The sequence below is a fragment of the Ipomoea nil genome, unplaced genomic scaffold (assembly GCF_001879475.1).
Source record: "Ipomoea nil cultivar Tokyo-kokei standard unplaced genomic scaffold, Asagao_1.1 scaffold0193, whole genome shotgun sequence".
Lineage (NCBI taxonomy): Eukaryota > Viridiplantae > Streptophyta > Magnoliopsida > Solanales > Convolvulaceae > Ipomoea > Ipomoea nil.
Genome location: NW_017616621.1, coordinates 1,742,445 through 1,744,843, shown reverse-complemented (window position 1 = coordinate 1,744,843; position 2,399 = coordinate 1,742,445). Strand labels below are relative to the sequence as shown.

General features: G+C 32.1%; 1 protein-coding gene across 1 annotated transcript; it reads right to left on the bottom strand.

The window, feature by feature from the left end:
- Positions 1–612: 612 nt before the first annotated feature.
- Positions 613–1,343, bottom strand: LOC109188971 (uncharacterized protein At2g29880-like). Its single transcript, XM_019339646.1, has 2 exons — positions 1,251–1,343; positions 613–1,167 (listed from the first exon to the last, which is right to left on the bottom strand). The coding sequence occupies exons 1-2, from the start codon at positions 1,341–1,343 to the stop codon at positions 613–615; spliced, it is 648 nt and encodes a 215-aa protein (XP_019195191.1).
- Positions 1,344–2,399: the final 1,056 nt, after the last annotated feature.

Genomic DNA, 2,399 nt, shown 5'->3' with positions numbered 1-2,399 from the left:
TGTGTTTTTGCTTAATGTGGTCATCCGTTTGTTATTCCATCAAATTGGTGTTAAATAGATGAACAATTAAGTAATTTCATATTGGCATAGGCACCCGTGTATTTTTTTATTTTATTTTATTTAAAAAAATTTGTTTAAAATTTTTTAATTTTTTAAGACTTGATAATTATAAACTATTTAATACTTTAACGGGCCGTTTGGTTCACGGAATGAATTTGGAGGGAATAGGAATGCTATTCCATAGGGAATAGAATAGGTAAGGAATAGAATATGAATTGTATTCTGTTGTTTGGTTCGCTAAAGGAATAGACATTGGGAATTGTATTCCAATGTTTGGTTGGTTAAGGAATAAGAATAGAATATATGTTTAAAAGATATAAATGCCCTTGTACAAAAACTATTATTATTATTAACTACTACTACTACTACTACTGCTAATGCTACTACTGCTACTGCTGCTGCTGCTGCTACTACTACTACTACTACTATATGTATATGTTTAACAAACTTTTGTAAAGAACATTTAACAATATTCAAAAGAAGCGTAACATATGTTATTTTTAACAAAATACTCAAAATAATCCAATGCAAGTTACAATGTTCATAAAATGATTAATTGATAGCAAGGAATCTTCTGATCCATTGTAGTCTTCGATCAGGATCAAGGCTGAGAAAGAAAGCTACTTTATTAGGATGATCAGTGAGCTTAAACGAAACAAGGTCCATTTCATCATTTGCCAAACCATCAACCTCTTTTAATGCACGTTCAAGCTTCTGAAACATATCCATATCACGATCATATTGAAGACCATCAGACAAATTCGTACCAACCTCTGACATTGTATTGCTTATTAGCTTCGCAGCATTAAGCATATTCTCAATAGCTTCATCATGGCTCCTCTTTCTCTTACTTGAATTGCTTCCTTTTCTACCATCATTTTGTGGCTCAGGTTGTGTACTCGTTAAATCAATATCATCTAAACCAACAAATGCACTATCTTCTGTGTCAGCTCTTATATCATTCTGTTCTTCATCTTGTATTTCTTCAACTACGTCATCTGCTGTCTGTGCATCGTTTCCAGTTGCACGATCTTTAGAATATATTGCAGATAACTCATTATAAAACCTAAAGTTTCTTGTTCTAAAAGGGACAGCTTCTTTGTGACTCTATAATAAACATAAATAAATTATTTGTATGTATACATTAATAAAAATAAATGAAAGTACAAAAAAAAAAAGTAAATACTTACAATTAAGTATGACTCCCAAATTGCATCTTCAGCATACACCATGTGCTTTTGATCATTCCAACCGAACTCACTAGTGTTCTTACCTTGCACCATATCATGAATAATGCTCCATTCTTTTTACAAAGTTTTAATTCTACTCTCAATATGTGGCTTAGCTTTTATGGTACAATTTGGTATTTTGTTCAAAATCATTCTTTCAAGTTCTAATAAGTAACCTGTCTTAAACCATGTATCGGAATTAATTAAATTTTCCTACAGTATGCATTTCGGTCAAACAGGACACTAATATAATGTCTTCTTCGGGTGTCCACTTTCTTTTTGTTTGCTTAACACTTTGAGATCCAATGGTTGCAGATGTAGGGGGAGAAGCCATTCTTAACTACAAATACATTGAAATAATAAATTATTCATCAAACTCAAACACATTACATTGTTCATAAACCACATTACAAAAAAACACCAAATCAAAAAATCAAACATCAATGAACATGTCCTTAATTTCTAGATGGTATCCATTCATTGAACATGTCATTTGCTAATTCTGTCCTCCAATTATTCCAAATTTCTGAAGGCTCTATTTGTGTAACATCATCATCTTCATGTATGGCGTTACTTTGTACGAATTCATCTTCCATAGGATCAACATTCATCTCATTTCTAATAAAATTATGCAGCAAACAACATGCAAGTATAATTCTGTTATGTATTCTAACAGGATAAAATGATGGGCTTCTAAGTATAGCCCATCCCATTTTCAATAATCCAACACAGCGTTCTATGACATTTCGAGCAGCTGCATGTTTCATATTAAAGAATTCTTGAGGAGTTGTCAGTTGATAACCTTGACGCCATTCATTTAAGTGGTACCTTTGACCTCTAAATGGTGCCAAAAATCCCTCACTATTAGCATATCCTCCGTCAACTAAGTAGTAACAACCTAGAAACATAAGTTTATAGTTTATTACGAATGCATATTATATTACATGATAATTGAAATTTAATATTATAATGCTTACCATTAGGGACCTTAAGTGGATGTCTTCTAGATAATGCATCCCGAAGAACTCTATTGTCTGCTACAGATCCTTCCCATCCCGGAAGAACATACACAAATTGCATTCAATACTATATTAAAGTATCGATTCATCC